The sequence below is a fragment of the Physeter macrocephalus genome, chromosome 14 (genome assembly GCF_002837175.3).
Source record: "Physeter macrocephalus isolate SW-GA chromosome 14, ASM283717v5, whole genome shotgun sequence".
Lineage (NCBI taxonomy): Eukaryota > Metazoa > Chordata > Mammalia > Artiodactyla > Physeteridae > Physeter > Physeter macrocephalus.
In genome coordinates this window covers 24,992,951-25,007,659 of record NC_041227.1, presented here as the reverse complement: position 1 = coordinate 25,007,659, position 14,709 = coordinate 24,992,951, and the positions used below count along the sequence as shown (strand labels likewise).

General features: G+C 53.3%; 1 protein-coding gene across 7 annotated transcripts; it reads right to left on the bottom strand.

Annotated features, from left to right (window-relative positions):
• Positions 1-4,581: 4,581 nt before the first annotated feature.
• On the bottom strand, positions 4,582-13,947 carry COX4I2 (cytochrome c oxidase subunit 4I2). 7 transcript variants are annotated; one of them, XM_028499992.1, is made up of 8 exons: positions 13,812-13,892; positions 12,848-13,413; positions 11,972-12,048; positions 10,425-10,460; positions 9,273-9,354; positions 7,700-7,864; positions 6,760-6,891; positions 4,582-4,822 (listed from the first exon to the last, which is right to left on the bottom strand). In XM_028499992.1, the coding sequence occupies exons 2-8, from the start codon at positions 12,981-12,983 to the stop codon at positions 4,686-4,688; spliced, it is 765 nt and encodes a 254-aa protein (XP_028355793.1). In that variant the 5' UTR covers positions 12,984-13,413; positions 13,812-13,892; the 3' UTR covers positions 4,582-4,685. The 7 variants fall into 7 exon arrangements, with proteins under 7 accessions (XP_028355793.1, XP_028355795.1, XP_028355796.1 ...); XM_028499994.2 differs by having other exon boundaries at positions 6,790-6,891; XM_028499995.1 differs by having other exon boundaries at positions 11,972-12,008; positions 13,244-13,413.
• Positions 13,948-14,709: the final 762 nt, after the last annotated feature.

Below are 14,709 nucleotides of genomic sequence, written 5' to 3'. Positions count from 1 at the left end.
GTTGAACTTGACTGTGGGTGGCAGTCTATATTTTCCAAAGATGACCACAATGTATTTCCCATTTCACATTCATCTCTCAACATTTAAAAAAAAATTTTATTGAAGTATAATTGATTTACAATGTGGTGTTAATTTATGCTGTACAGCAAAGTTGCTCAGTTTTATATATATATATGTTCTTTTTCATATTCTTTTCCATTCTGGTTTATCACAGGATATTGAATATAGTTCCCTGTGCTGTACAGTAGGACCTTGTTGTTTCATTCATCTCACATCTTACATTGACCTTGATGTCTTCCCATCAAGTAGGGGAGGTCTCTGTCCTCTCCCTCTTGAACCTGAGTGGATCTCTGTGACAGCCTTGAGCAACAGGGTTCAGAAGTGATGTGTCTTCTGCGGCTAGATCATAAAAATACAATACACTTCCCCCTTGCTCTCTTGGAACCCACCCACCATGCTTTGAGGGAGCCCAAACTAGCCCACACAGAAAGAACACCTGGGGAATGCCACAAAGAGGTGTTCTGGTTGACGGCTCCAACTGAGGTCCCAGCTGACAGCCAATGTTAACCACCAGATGTGTAAGTGAAAATACCTCCAGAAGATTCTGGCCACAGCCTTGAGTGTTTCCAGCTGGCGGCCCAGACAGTCTAGAGCAGAGGCAAGCAGTTCCCAGTGTGCCCTGCCTAAATTCCTGAACTACAGAATCAGTGAGCATAAGGAAATGGCTGTTTCATGCCTTTACGTTTTAAGGGGGGTTGTAATGTAGCAGTTGTAACCAGAGCACCACAGGACTTGCTTTGTCTGGTGGAACGTGTTGCTGGTTCTGTGTGTGGTTCTGAGCCTGGGCTTTCAGAGCATCATGGGTCCCCACTGTCTCTCTGGCCCCTCAGGAGTCTCTGACTTCTGTCATGACAAAAACATGTGCCTGCTGGTCCCAGAAAAAGGAGACACATGAATAACCCTGAACCCAACTGTTATGGGCTGAATTGTGTCTCCTGCAAATTCCTATGTTGAAGTCCTAACCCCTAATACCTCAGAATGTGACAGCACTTGGAGATAGGGCCTTTAAAAAGGTGGTAAATTTAAATGAGGTCATCAGGGAAGGCCCTAACCTGATCTGCCAGGTGTCCTTATAAGAAGAGGAAATCTGGACACACATGGAGACACCAGGGATACAAACACAGAGGAATGACCACATGAGGACACAGTGAGAAGGAGGCCATCTGCAAGCCAAGGAATGAGGCATCAGAAGAAACCAATCCTACCAACACTTCAATCTTGGACTTCTAACCTCTAGAACTGTGAGAAAATACATTTCTGTTGTTTAAGCCACACAGTCTGTGGTATTTTGTTATGGCTGCCCTAGGAAACCAAACTGCCAACCCAGAGCCTGGAACTAAACCTGGAGGATCCCAGCAGAGCCTCAGCCAACCCACAAGCCCATGAAAGATAGAAATAAATGCTCAAAGTTATAAGCCACCAAGTTTTGGGGTTGTTTGTTACACAGCATTATTGTGGGCGAAAAAATGACTAGTACAACATCAAATTTTCCTCAGGCCAATTTTGACAATTTTCTTTATTACCCACAACATAATTCCTTAGCAATTTATTAATCTAAACAAAGTTTATTGCCTGCATAGTTCAACATCTTCAGTTATGTTGAAACTGCTCCTGCTGCTAGCAAAGCATCAGGGCCTGGGTCAAAATAATGGGGTCAAAACATACTATCAAACATTTCTATAGCTCTTATCCCCCTTAGCCTCCGACTGGCCATGTTCATGCCAGTCCTGCCCACAGACCAGGAGACCCGAAGGCCAGGGCTCCTTTCTGCTTCATGTCTGCATCCCCAGCATCTTTCATGCTAAGGCAGTGAAATGGATCCCTCAGGCCAGACAGAAACTTGCACCAAGGCAGCTGTCTTTCTCAAATAAAAATTAAATGGATGTTCAAGGCTTCCCATCCTCTGGCCCCCACATAGTCCCTCAGCTCCCTCTTTCCCTGCTTTTCCCCAGACTTGTGTCTTCAGCAGAGGCAGCAGAGACTCCAAGGCCCTGCATGAGTCTCCCACTTCCCCGTCTCCCCTTGTTCATCTCTTCCTTCTCCTCTGACAACCCACTGGCTTCCTTTATTTCCTCTTTCATGCCATGGTCCTCACTACCACAGGGCCTTTGCACATGCTTTTCTTTGCCTAAAATGCTGTTCCACCACCCCTTTCATCTAGTTTACACCCAGTCATCCTTCATATTGTAACCAAACAGGACCCTATGAGGCCTTCCCTGAATAGATCCCCACCCATGTCCTCCACCTGCTTTTTGTCTGTGGAAAAACTTTAGTCGAAGTTTTAAAGAATAAAGTTAATCAGAGAAGTGAGAAAATGCAGAAAGAAAGGAAAACAGTCAAGCAAGACAAAATAATAATACTTTAGCCATTAAACAAAGTCAAGGACATTTAGTTCTTCCTCGAGGACTACAGATAACATTCTGAGCCATGTCCTTTGAGCTGTTTTGCAGATACTGAAACCCCCACCAGGTGGGAGAAGTTAACTCTAGGCTGCCCGCAAGCATGCAGACCCCAGTCCACTTGGAACCAGGAGGCTGATGATGCTGACTCCTGATTACCTCCCCACCAACCAGTCAGAACAATGTCCATGAGCTGATCACACCCTGCTCCTTGAATACTAGAAGACTCCTCACTACCCCCTCCAGGGCGGGACACACATTCTTGAGGGCATTAGCCCACTGGGGCCCCCTTTGCCTGGCAAAGCAATAGAGCTATTTCTTTCTACTTCACTCAAAATTCTGTCTCTGAGGTTTAATCTGGCACCAGTGTACAGAGGATGAATTTCGGCAACAATATCTCAAATATGAAGACACTTCTTCAGGGAAGTCCACCCTGACTTCTCTAGATTAGGTCAGTCCAAGTACCATGTATCTCCCCTTCTTAGCACTCATCTGTTCTATAATTTATTAGGGTGACCATTATAGACTTTCATATTCATGAGGACTGGAAATCATGACACTGGAATGAGGGGTCTCATTCACTCTGTCCCCAGAGTCTGGTACATAGTGGATGCACGATAAATATTTGTTGATTGAATGAATAGTGTCCCAATTGCTCTGCTGAATCCCTCCATTGGCATCCAGGGTGTCCCTGGAGGTGTGCCGCTCAGATGTCTCTTCAAGAGGACCTGCTATGAAGAGGATAGGTGTATGACCACCTCCAGCTGCTGCGCTTTCAGAGCTGCTGCAGTGTTCATGCCAAGGCCACAGCCCTCCTAGGAAACCAAGGACTACAAAGGACTGAGCACAGTGGGACTCTAGGGATGGGTCAATTTTGCCCAACACAGGACTCGTCTAATGGGCTTTTTTTGCTCTAAGGCTCCGCATTGGCCTGGCTGAGACTTTCTCAAAGATGCTGTGCCAGGGCTTCCCTGCTGGCGCAGTGGTTGAGAGTCTGCCTGCCGATGCAGGGGACACGGGTTCGTGCCCCCATCTGGGAGGATCCCACATGCCGTGGAGCGGCTGGGCCCGTGAGCCATGGCCGCTGAGCCTGCGCGTCCGGAGCCTGTGCTCCGCAACGGGAGAGGCCACAACAGTGAGAGGCCCGCGTACCGCAAAAAAAAAAAAAAAAAAAAAAAAAAAATGCTGTGCCAGTTATCAATGTATTGGCCCTCCACCCCAAATTCACCCCTCAGTGCCTGCTCTAAGATAATGAGCAGGGCTCTGAGCATCACCCCCTTTACAGTGAGATGCTAAAATTTTCCAGTAGAGCCTGCCGGAGGAGACACACCAAGAGGAAAGGAGGCTTCTCTTTTTGGTTCTGGGGTGTGTGTGTGTGTGTATTCCTATATAATATGCTTTCTGCCCCAAGACCAACCCTCTCCCACAACACACATCTTCCTACTATTCTCCAAGTCATTCTACTCCAGTCACTGTGGCCTCCTTGATGTTCCACATTCCACAAACTGACAAACTAAAATCCTATCTCAGGATCTTTGCACTTGCTGTTTTGTCTTCTCATATGCCACCTCTTCTAAGAGGCTTCACCTACCACCCACAAACCCCTTTTAGCTCTGTCCCTTTATCCTACTCTATTTTGTTCCTTCATAGCACTGATTACTGTGTAACATACTGTATATTATACTTACTTATTCCTTTTTCTGTCTCCCCCCCTACACACACACACACACACACACACACACACACACACACACGTAAAGAAACACCTCCTCCATGAGGCCAGACACTTTGTGTGTCTTGTTCACTGCTTCATCCCCAGGGCCTAGATTAGTACCTGGCACACAGCAGATACTCAGTAAGTATTTGTTAGTTGACTGAATATAGGGGTGTCCTTACCTTTGCTCAAGCCATTCCCTCCACCTGGAATGCCTTCCCTCTCCTTCCTGCCTTTCCTAATCCCACCTATCATTTAAGACTCAACCCCAACCTCTACTCCTCCAGGAAGCCCTCCCTGATAAGTGGGGCCCTGGAAAGTGGCTTACTGCCTCTCACCTACTGTCCCGCCCAATTTTAGGTATGATGTAGGCTTTATGGCAGGTAGAGACTGTGGTGGAGACTAAAGGCAGATGAGAGCAGGCCAGCTTTATTGGGGTTAAGTGGCGGGGAGGGGCCTCCACAGGCTCCGGGCCAGGGCAGAGCTGCAGCGTGAGCACCTGGGATGCCACATCACTTCTTCCACTCCTTCCTCTCATAGTCCCACCGGGATGCCAGGCCTTGCACAGGGTTGCCCTTCATGTCCAGGATGCGCTGGAGCTGCTGGGCCTTCCACTCATCCATCAGGGTGATGGGTTTCTTAGGGAACACTGCAGGGAAGGAACCGGGTAGGGACAGGGGCGTGCGGGACCCTGCCAGGCCCACCCCCTCCCGCTGAGCCAGGGTGTCCAGGCACAAGGTCAGGGTGCCCTGCATGAGGACCCCTTGCCACCCAGTCCATTCCCCACCAGACTCCCCACTACAGCTGCACTCTGGGGACCTCTGAGGTATGATCCCCCCTCTGACTTAGACTTGGTGTGGGAACTGGGCCAAGGTCCTTCCCCTTTCTGAGCCTCAGTTTCCTCACCTACTCTGTGACCCAAGGGTAAGAGGAGCACTGGTTTGAAGTCTTTCTGGGTCCAAATCCCAGCTCCACCACTCCCTTGCTGTGTGACCTTGAACAAGTCATTTCATCTCTGAGCCCCAGTTTCCTTACCTGTCAAAAACAGGTCCTGTCCACTAGGGTTGTGGGGATTGAATGTGTTAGTATTTATAATGCAATTGACAGAATGAGGGAAGATATGAAAACCCCTAATACATGATAGCTACTATAACTATAATTACTGAGTTTGCTCCCACTTATTGGGAAGGGTCCAGGATGAGATAGTTTCTTATGCTTCCTGAAGGGGTTGGGAGTGGGAGGTAGGATAGGGGTGTTCACTTTAAAACTATGGGGACCGAAAGGGTGAACTCACGGAGGCATTTTAGGTGCCTTGATGAGTGGACCAAGAAAGGCCTGGGGGCCAGAGCTCCCAGCCCTGCTCACATCCTACTTCCTGGTCCATCTGCCCCTGAGGCCAACTTAACCTGCCTGACCTTTGTCCCTGGTACTTTCTATTCCAGTGGGTGTGAAAGAAGGGAAAGATCTTTATGGGCACCTATTAGTACCAAACATTGGGCTAGAATAGAATTTTTCCCAAAGGTTCTCTCATTTCATCCTCATGCAAGGTAGGAATTCCCATCACACTTTTACAGAAGAAGAAACAAAGTGAGGCCCCTGGAGGTGAAGTCAATTGAGGCAGAGACTGCCACTTCATCCCCAACATCCTCCCCTCTACTTCCAGAGCAGTGCTTCTCAAACCTGAGTGCTCATCAGAATCACCCAGAGGGATATTAAAACATAGATTGCTGGGCTCCAGCCTCAGAGTGTCTGACTCAGTAGATCAGAGTGGGGCTGAGAATTTGCATTTCTAACAAGTTCCCAAGTGAAGCTGTTGGTCCAGAGACTCCACTTTGAGAATCACTCTTCTGTAGTAATAAATGGTCGGTTGGGTACATGACCACTCTGCTAAAGACTATATTTCCCAGCTTCCCTTGTGGCTACACATGGTCATATGATCACTTCTAGCCAATAGGATGTGAGCAGAAGTAGTGATGCAACTTCTGGACCTTAGAGAGAGTGTGTCCTCCCTTTCCCTCTTCTTGGCTGGAATGTAGGCTTTATGGCTGGAGCTGGAGCAGCCATTTTGTATGTCAAGAAGGAAGCTGCATGTTAAGGATGGCAGAGCAACAAGACAAAAGGAGTCTGATATTGTGGAATCCCCATACTCCCCCTGGCCTTTTTTGTGAGAGAGGAAAAAAACTTCTATCTTGTTTAAGCTCTTGTACATTGGAGACTCTTTGTTATAGCAGCCAAAACAATATACTGAAAAGTTCATTGTTAATAACAGCAATCAGTAACAACATCATTCATAACTATGTGCCAGGCACTAGCCAACAGTTTTCTCATTAAATCCTCACAAGAACTCTGAGATGTGGGCACTATTATTCCCATTTTACAGATGAGAGAATTGAGGCCCAGAGAGGTAGGGTCCCTACATTCCAACCCAGGCATCCATGCTCTGCCCTTCCCCATACATCTCTTTGGGGGACTTTTCAAAACTCTTCAGATGAGTGACAGCATAGTTCCCTTATCAAAGCTTGGCTGGTGGCTGTGGCCACAAGGCCATGGCCGAGGGCTGCGGCCAGGTGAGACACTGCCACTCACCATAGACCCGCTGCCACCAAATCAGCAGACCTGTGAATCCAAAGAAGAAGAAGACACAGCCCATCACTGTCTTCCACTCGTTGGAGCGACGGTTCATCTCTGTGAAGGTCTCATGGAACTGGAGCCGGTACACTGGAGGCAGGTGAGGGGTGGGGGAGGAGGGGCCTCAGGTGCATCCATTCCGAGGGCCCTGGGCCAACTCTTGGCCTCAGGGACCTCCAGCCTCCCCCTCCCTGCAGCAGAGGCTGTCCATTCAGCAAATTCTTATTGAGCATCTAGGATGTGCAAAGCATGTCCAGGAGCTGATGGCAAAGCTGGCTCCCAGGGGCACTTCTGGCGGGCAGCACTTGGGGTCACACATCCCTCCTGCTTCCCAGGGTCAGGCCCCTGCTCTCCCACCCACCTCACCTGCCTCTTTCTGCTCCATTTCCCCACACCACTCAGTGATGCCCAGGACCCTCCATGCTCTCCAGCTCCTATATCCTTCCCCATGCTGTTCCTACTACCTGGCAGCCCCTCCTCCTCACCATCCAAAGCCAACTGGAACAACCCTCCTCTGGAAGGCCCAGCAGGATTCCATCTTTCTCTCTCCTTTGGGTTCTCACAGCCCCCTGAACACACCTCACCCAGCCGCATATCCTGTATTACAGCTATCTGGGTTTGTGTTGGTTCCCCCACTGGACTGGGAGCACCCCGAGGGCAGGAACCCTCAGGGGGATTCACTTCTGTGTCCCCAGCATCGCCTAGCATCAGGCTGTGCACAAACAGTTCAATGAATAAAAAAATGAATGAACGAAGGAATGAATTTCACCCCTCAAGTATGCATTCAAGTCTTTGGGTGGTTCTGGCTGTCTTGGCTGGGGGCTCTCCCTGCCCACTGCTCCGTGACAGGCCAGGCCCTTCTTTGCAAAGTCGCCCCCAGCCCCACCCTGAGACCTACGGGCCACCTTCTCAGCGTGGCTCAGCTGCGTCCAGCTGCCTTTCTCCTTCTCCTTCAGGGCCTGCTGCTCTGCGTTGAGCTCCGTGCGGAAGGGCTCATCAGGCATGGGGTAGGAGCGCTGGGCATGGTAGTTGGTGTAGGGGGGCATCTTCTCCTTGCCGTGGGCTGCGGGCACAGGGAGGAACTGAGTTCAGGCTGCCCCTGGGATGTCCTGGCACTAACCGTAACATTAACAAAGAGGGTGGCACTTATTGAGCACTTACTGTGTGCCAGGAGCCATGCTAAGGCCTTCGGGCGAGTTGACTCATTGGCCCGGCATCACTCTGAGACAGTGATATTGTTCTCTTCATCTTACAGAGGAAGAAACTGAGTAGCTAAGGGACTTGCCGAAATTCACAGAGCAAAAGGGAGCCGGGCCAGGGCTGCAGTTCAGCCCCTCTGGCTTCAAATCCTGTGTCCTCTGGGAAGATCCGGGGTGAGGAGGGCACATCAGGCAAAGGCAATGGGTAGGGAAAGGTTCAGTGTGATGAACCTGAGATGGCAGATGGGAAACTGCCCCACAAACTGTAAAGCACTATCCCTATGCTTTTAATGAGTGGTCAAGGGCACAGCTTTGGAGTTGCAGAACCCCAGTTCCACCCCGGCCCAGCTCTGACAAGCCCCTTTACCTCACTGTGTTCAATGTCCTCATCTGGAAAGTGGGGAGAGTAAAAGATCCTACCTCACACTGCTGTGGAAGCTTCAAGATAATGCATTCAAAAGGCTTGGCACAGTGCCTGGCACACAGCAGATGCTCCATAAATTACACTGATAGACAGAGGTTGGTTTTACCTCTGGCTTCCATTCTTGGAAGCTTTCCCTGATGGCTAAGCCCTCAAGGGCTCCATGTGAGTGTCCAGAACAAGGCTAGGTGCTAGAAGGGTCTCAGTAAAGCTTCTTCTGTTTCTTGTCAGAGATAATAAATGCCCAGAGATGCCTTCAAGGAGGGCATTGGTACCACCTTGCCCAAATAGCATGGGAACTGCTTTGGGCAAAGAGTCCTGGCTCTGGTCCTGTTTGTTTACCTGAGAAATGGAGATAACAGCATAGCATCCACTTCATGTGGCTGCTGTGAAGTCTAAATGTGTTAATCTCTGCAAAAAGTTTATCACAGCTCAGGGTACGTAGTAAGGGCTCAATAAATGTTATCTGTTTTTATTCTCCAGAGGGTCAGGAAGGCCCTTCTGTCTGGCTGAAGTCTCTCCTACTTTAGGCCTCTTTCTTCTGAGTAGCATGGACACAAGGGTCTGGAAAGGCGGTCCAAAGTTCTGTCAGCACCCTCAGCCTCAGGACACAAAGGCCTTAGGGGCCTGAGATATGGGGGTCAGACCCTGAGAAAGCTTGGGAGGAGGGGACGGCTGTCTCTATTTCCTGGAAGAATGTGGCCCCGGACCAAGGGGTAGGATCATGGGAAATGGTTTGGAGCAGGCCCAGGGCAGCATGAAAGGGACCAGGGGCAGCGTGCAGACAGGACCCTTGACCCTGGCCTTGCAGTTAGGCAAGGGTCAGGGCGGGGTGGGTGTCCAGGTCTTACCAGTGCCTCCTGGGCTGTGGATCCCTCGAATTCCAAGTCCTCCTTTCCTCAGCACCAAGCTCCAGGCAGCTCTAAAGGACATCTGGGGGGTGTGTGTGTGTGGATGAGTCCTGCCCTCTGCCCTCTCCCCTTCCCCTCAGGATCCAGACAGAGGAACAGCTTTTTCACAGGTGCTGTGGCTGGGTGACTGGTCCCCAGGATTTCAAGGTCACCTCCTGTCCCCGCCCCTTCTAATTTTGTATGATATACCTATGGGGGTTGATGGGCGTCCTAGACATTTGGAGCCCCCTCCTGGGACCTCAGTTTACCATCTGAGAAGTGGGAGGAGGCCTAACTCTTAAGGCAGGACCTGAACAGTTTGGGTCTGGGAGCCTGGGTTCTGGTTCCAGCCCCAGCTCATGGTGGCTAGGTTGGGAAACCTCTCTCAGCTGTTTGCCCTCTGGAGGAAACAGGGTGGGAGTCCAGGTAGGGAGGGAGCAGGTCCTGGCATAACTCTCCTCGCTACAGGGCCATCTGCCAAGGTCTCCTGCAGATGGTTTGGCCCCCACCCCTTCCCCCATAATTGGCTGCCTACGTGCCTGGAAAGCCTGCTCTGCTGGTCCTAGTGGGGGAGGGAGACAGGCGAGCCCAACCCCCCAGCCCCAGGGAAATCTCAGGGTCTGGCATCCCAGGGCGGTGAGGAGGGGACTTAGAGGAGGACAAGGACCAAACTGGGACAGGGAGGAAGAGAGGTACACATCTGGGGAGAAGAAGGGGGTATCCCACTTCTGGAAATTGCAAGAGGCCCCACATCTAGGGAAAGAGAGGCACCCAGTCATTAGAGAGAGGGAGGGGTGTACCATATATGGAAAGTGGGAAGGGGCCGCACGTCTGGAAAGGAAGGGCTCCCCATCAGTGATAAGTGGTTGAGAGCCCCACCTATGTGGAGGGAAGGAGTAATCCACATTTAAGGAAAAAGATGGCTCCCCATATGCGGACGGAGGAAAGTTCCCCTCAATTCTGAGCTGCCAGTAGCCGCCCCCCCGCCCCCCCATCCTCCTCTATAGCAGCGCCCCCACGGGCCCTGACCGGATGGTAAAAGCCGGAGTCCCTGCCGCGTCCGCCACCGGCCCGGGTTTGGGCAGCCGGGGGTCTCCCCACCCACTCACTTACCGTGCGGCTCAGCGGAAGCCAGAGCGCGACCCGGGTCTGCGGAGCAAGTAACAGAGAACAGGCTGCAGAGGGACCTGAGCGCTGGCGCCCGCCTCCGGGCCCGCCCCACAGCCTTTCCCAGGACCGCCCCCGCGTGGGAACGTCCTGCCTGGGAGAGCCCAGCCCGCGTCCCTGGGGGTTCCCAGCCACAGACTGGGGAGAGGGGCTGCGCAATGACTCCCCGCCTCAATTTCCCTGCCCACCGGGGTCCTGCCTCTGGAGAACCCCAGCCGACGCAGCCTTGGGACCAGCTGGCTGTGTGTCCTGGGCTGGCCCAGCCCTGTGAGTCCGGTTGTCCCAAGAGCTGGATCTTCCTGCCTTCACACCTTTGCTTACCGCTGTTTCTTCCGCCTGGAATGCTCTCTTAGGGCTTTTGAGGACCCAAGTCTTGGCAACTTTCCAGCCCAGACCCCATGCCTTCCTGCTCCAGGAAGCTACAAGCATCTAGAATCTGGGAGCTGGCCTGTGGTGTACCACCTGGCACGAACGCCCTCATACTCAATGAAAGGTGAAAAAAGCCTCCCCCTGGGTTCAAATCTTAGCTGTGTGACCTTCAACAAATGGCCAAACCTCCCTGAGTTTCTGTTTTCTGAAAAAGAGAGCTAATGATATCTCTTACCTTACATGATTGTTGTAAAGATTAAATATGTCAATAGAATAATGTGCATCAGGCACATTTATTCAAGAATTATTTATTAAGACCTATTACAGCTGGCATTATTGTCTATTGTTTAACAGGTTAAATGCTTGGGGATTTAGAGACAAACAAAACCAAACACGGTCCCTGCCATTTTAGGGCTTACAATCCAGTTCCAAGCAGAGAGAGGCCTGTGCAAAGGCCCAAAGGCAGAAAAACACAGGTGTGTTCACAGAACAGAGAGAGGCCGTCTTGGCCAGAGTGTAATGGGCAACGGAGAAAGCTGGAGAGAGGCTGGAGTACCAAGCAGGGCCTCATAAGCCACGGTGTGGATCTTGGATTTTCTTTTAAAGCTGGGAAGCCAAAAAAGGTAAGTAGGGGAGTGATGTGGTTAAACGGAGCAGAACATGCGTTCAGTAAATATGGCTTGGAATTGTTAGAATACTGATTCTGGACTGATGGGTGAAGGCTGTGAATTCTTTTGTGTCCTGGGGCCAGAACTTTCTAGGTCTCCAAGCTCTGGTCCCCTGAGGTGTGCCGAGCACCCACCCACCCATCAGGGTTCCTGTAGTCCAGTGAAGCCATAGAGACCCGCTCTAGCCAGTGCCTGGAGGAAGGGGCTTAGTGCCCTGGAAGCAGATGAGTCTTGAAGAGGAGGGACTCAGGGGGAGGTGCTAGAGAGACCGTAGAGTGGGCAGGATGCATGTCACCTCCATTCTGGGAGGTGAGAAGGCAGTGTGGGAGTCTCCTGGATGTCCAAGAGACCCCAGCTCCCAGGACTGGCCATGCTTACTCTTGGGGCCTGCTCCTCCCCCTTCCCCATGATCAAGGGAATTCCAGATTTGAGAGAACCCAAAGAGGACCACCTTACCTCTTGGATGCTGTCCAGGGTGTCCTGAAGATTAGCCCTAAGGACAGAAGATGAGGTAAGGCCTTCCTTCAGGCAACCTGGGGAGGACACACCTTGAGTCTTGTCAGACCTTTCCAGGGGCAGGTGGATGCTGGCTGCACTGGGGTGAGTGGCAAATGTGTAGGCTCTACTGCTGCCACACTCGTGACTAAGTGGCTCCATTTCTGGGCCTCAGTTTCCCCATCCATTACAAGGGCCTCCCAAGGGAGAACTTGACCCTGGAGAACTTGACCCTCTGTTCTTCTCTACCGTCTCCCACCCCCATCTCTGTGGGAACTCCAGGCTCCAGATGTGGAGCAGTGCTGTGACAAGGAACATCTGTTTGGTAAGCCGGCCCCTGGGCTGAGGGTGATGGGGTGATGGCAGGCTCCCCGGAGGCTCAAGATTGATATAGGGCAGCACCACTGCCTAGAGGGCGATGCCCAGCAGCGTCTTGAGGTCTGGAACCTGGAAATAGTCAGACTCTCCCATAAAGCAGGTCACTCAGGTGTCCCGGGGCCGAGGAGTAGGAGTCTTCCCTGGGAACCTTGGTGGGCATAAGGTGGGCTCCAGATGAGGCATTACACACCACTCACGGCAAGGGGCCCTACATGTGAATGCAGGCTGAGATTTCAGAAACAGCAGGAATAGGAGGTGAGAGGGATCTGTCCCTTTCAGGCGGCCCTGCGGCTCCAACTCCCCAGTAGGAACCCATACAGAAAGGAGCAGCTCTCTCTCACTTGATCAGATTCAGGGAGGCCCTGAGTTTCTGCTCAGACACAAAGACCTGAGCCACAATCTCAGCATCCTGCTGGTACGACCCCCTCCCCTCCAATTCAGGCTTCATGCAGGACCCACCTCTGGCCTCCCAGCCCAGAGGAGATACTGAGGAAGAGCAAGCCTCATGGAGGACACAAAGCCGAAAGTAGGAAGAGGTGTTGGACAAAGCATTGCGGACCCGTATCCCCAGCCCCTGGGGAGCCCCTGGAGCCATTTGAACATGGAGAGGAGGCCTGGGATAGGAGGGGGCCAGGCCAAGAAGTGCAGGGACTGGGGAGGAGATATAGGGTAGTCAGAGACCAGAAGGTAGGAGTAGGCGGGGCTTATCCTTAGGGGCGGGGACTGCATGTAAGAGTGGGCCAGGGAATAGCAGGGCAACCGAGGCACTAAGGGGATGGGGCCAGTTGGGCGGAGGGAGGGGCCGGTAAACAGAGGGGGCGTGGTCAGGGCAGAGCAGAGGCCGATCCCGCCCACCAGCTGGAAAGCTGACTCCCAGCAGGGACACTGTGATTCCGGGACACTGCGGCCTTCAGGGCGACGGGCAGCGCCAGCATGAAGGTGCCCGGGCGGCAGCGCAGGCTCGGAGGACGTCGTGCGAAGACCCGCAGATCCAGCAGGGACCAGTCCAGAAAGCTCTTCTGCAACTGTGGGCAGGAGGGCTGGCTCAGAACCGACGCCGAACCAGGGCTACCACGGGGCCGGGGGCGGTCGCTAGTGGTGGGTTTCCCGGCCCTAGGAACGATCTCGTGGCGCGATCAGGAGCAGGTGGACGCCCTCGGCTGGATTTCACTGGGACGGGACGGGACCGGTGGTGGCCTGGAAGATGGAAACCTCCTTCCGGCAGGTGTGTTATCTCTGCACCACCACACCTGGGGCACGAAGTGAGCGAAGCCCGCGTTGTTCAGCCGGAAGAGGAATTCCTCGCAGAGCTGCAGGGGAGACGTTTGAGGCCGACCCCTCTGGCTGTCACTCATGGCCTCTTGGCCCCTCTCCCACAGGCGGCCGTTATTTTAGGTCCTGCCACCTGCCTCACACTACTCACCTACGTCCCTCGTCTTCTCCCTCCTTCCCCGTCCTCGAGCTGCCAGTCATCCTTCCCTGGCCCCTTGCACAGTCATTTTGCCCGCACCTCTGGACTCTACCTAGTAGTCTAGAGTTCCACCATCTCCAGCCCTACCCCAGTCCCGTTAGTTATCCCTGGCCTCTCCCAGCTCGCCTAGCTGAGCCCGCCCGCCGGCCCCGCCCATACCCTGAGGCTCCTCCTCAATCGCTCAGCCCCCGGCCGGCCCCTTGCCCAGTTAGTCCTTCCCGCACTGCCTTCGCAAGACGCGCTAAACCCTCGCCCTGGCTCCAGCCTTGCTCTTTCTGTCATTCTGTGGTGCCGCCCACTCCCGAGCCCTTCCCACCCTGTCAGCAAGCCCCGCCCCCGCAGGGCACAGCTCCCTTTCCCTAGATCCTCCCCGAGGCCCTGCCCAGTCTGTCACTCCCCTCAGGCCCGCACCTGCTCCGGCCTCGCCCCAACTGTCACGCAGGCCCTCCCTGTCCGTCACCAGGGCCCCGCCCCCTACAACCCGCTCCCCAGCCCTTCCCTCTTTCTGTCCTTCCCCGCCACAGCACGCCCCAGCCGAGCCCCCACCCTGTCAGCAAGCCCCGCCCCCGCAGGGCACAGCTCCCTTTCCCTAGATCCTCCCCGAGGCCCTGCCCAGTCTGTCACTCCCCTCAGGCCCGCACCTGCTCCGGCCTCGCCCCAACTGTCACGCAGGCCCTCCCTGTCCGTCACCAGGGCCCCGCCCCCTACAACCCGCTCAGGCTCCGCCCCCACCACGTGGTCAGTGAGGGTGCAAGCCGGAGCCCCCACGTTGCAGGCGACCGCAAAGGCAGAGGAGGCGAAGACGTTCCCCGAGCGGAGCAGGACCGTGAAGCCCTCACGCTCTGACCGC